Source organism: Penaeus monodon, chromosome 19 (genome assembly GCF_015228065.2).
Source record: "Penaeus monodon isolate SGIC_2016 chromosome 19, NSTDA_Pmon_1, whole genome shotgun sequence".
Lineage (NCBI taxonomy): Eukaryota > Metazoa > Arthropoda > Malacostraca > Decapoda > Penaeidae > Penaeus > Penaeus monodon.
The window spans coordinates 14,332,025-14,332,990 of record NC_051404.1 but is presented as its reverse complement, the minus strand read 5'-3'; the positions used below and the strand labels follow the sequence as shown (position 1 = coordinate 14,332,990).

General features: G+C 42.9%; 1 protein-coding gene across 1 annotated transcript in view; it reads right to left on the bottom strand.

Annotated features, from left to right (window-relative positions):
• Positions 1 to 6: 6 nt before the first annotated feature.
• The window catches only part of LOC119585334, a 72,294-nt gene continuing 71,334 nt past the window's right edge, over positions 7 to 966 (bottom strand). The window contains exon 5 of the mRNA XM_037934006.1: positions 7 to 910. Within this exon, the coding sequence (XP_037789934.1) occupies positions 826 to 910 (85 nt within the window). The 3' untranslated portion in view covers positions 7 to 825. The remainder of the gene's footprint in view (positions 911 to 966) is intronic.

Here is a 966-nt window from a genome sequence, read left to right as displayed (position 1 = left end):
AACAGAATCATTATTTCGCAGATAAAAGGAGCAAGAGGAGAATCAGAATAAATACACTGAGTACAACGCAATTTTCTAAATGAGTAGATAATGTTTCTTTTTTTCAAAAGTGAAAATCCGGCCACCAGTTTCAATCACTTGGTGGACGATACTTTCTTTTTTCTCTCATATTACAGAGAGAGAAAGACAAAAAAAAATCTTATTCCAAAAATAGCGGACATTCCTTCCACAGCTAAATGTGTGAATATCTCCTAAGCTGAAGTTTGTGATTCGCCGTTTGCCCAAAGTTTAATTACAAGAAAGGCTAACCATAACAAAATAACAAGTTCTGGGACCCTTATTCGCCGCCGTCAATTCCACTTAAACTCTACAGAAGCTAAAATCTACGGGTGACATTTCCTGGTTGAGGAAAAATAGCTCAACATTTTTCCCAAAGTCAGTCTTTCAAAGGCAAGAGAGAGGACAAAAAAAAGACTTCCTCCCAAGACGGGTCTTTCCACCTAAGAGGAGAGAGCCTAGCCATTTCCCTTCTTTTCCTCTTTGACTTTACTCTTTATCTTTCCTCTTCTTTCCCCCCATTCCTTTCTCCCCTCTCCTACTACTCCTCTTTCGCCAGGTGCTACGCCTCCTTCAGGCAAAGCGAAAAGTGTATGTGTGCGTCTCTCTCTCACAGACCGTTCCTGTCTCCCCCCCAAAAAAAATACAACAACAACGCCACGTAGGGTTATACAACACGAGAATAAAAGAATCTCTCTTTTCCTTCTCTCCGTCCTGCCACAAGTTGCTGGATTCGTCGAGGACTTACAATCCCCTGCTCGCCATTTCCTATGTGTTTCCTGCGTTAATCTGTCGGTTGTAGTCGGCCATTAGCTCTTCGTAGTTGTACAGGTAACCTCCATGCTGCTCCAGCCTGTGGGGGCGAAGGCCAGTCCTCGTTAGGGATTTTAATGATGGCTGTGGATTGAT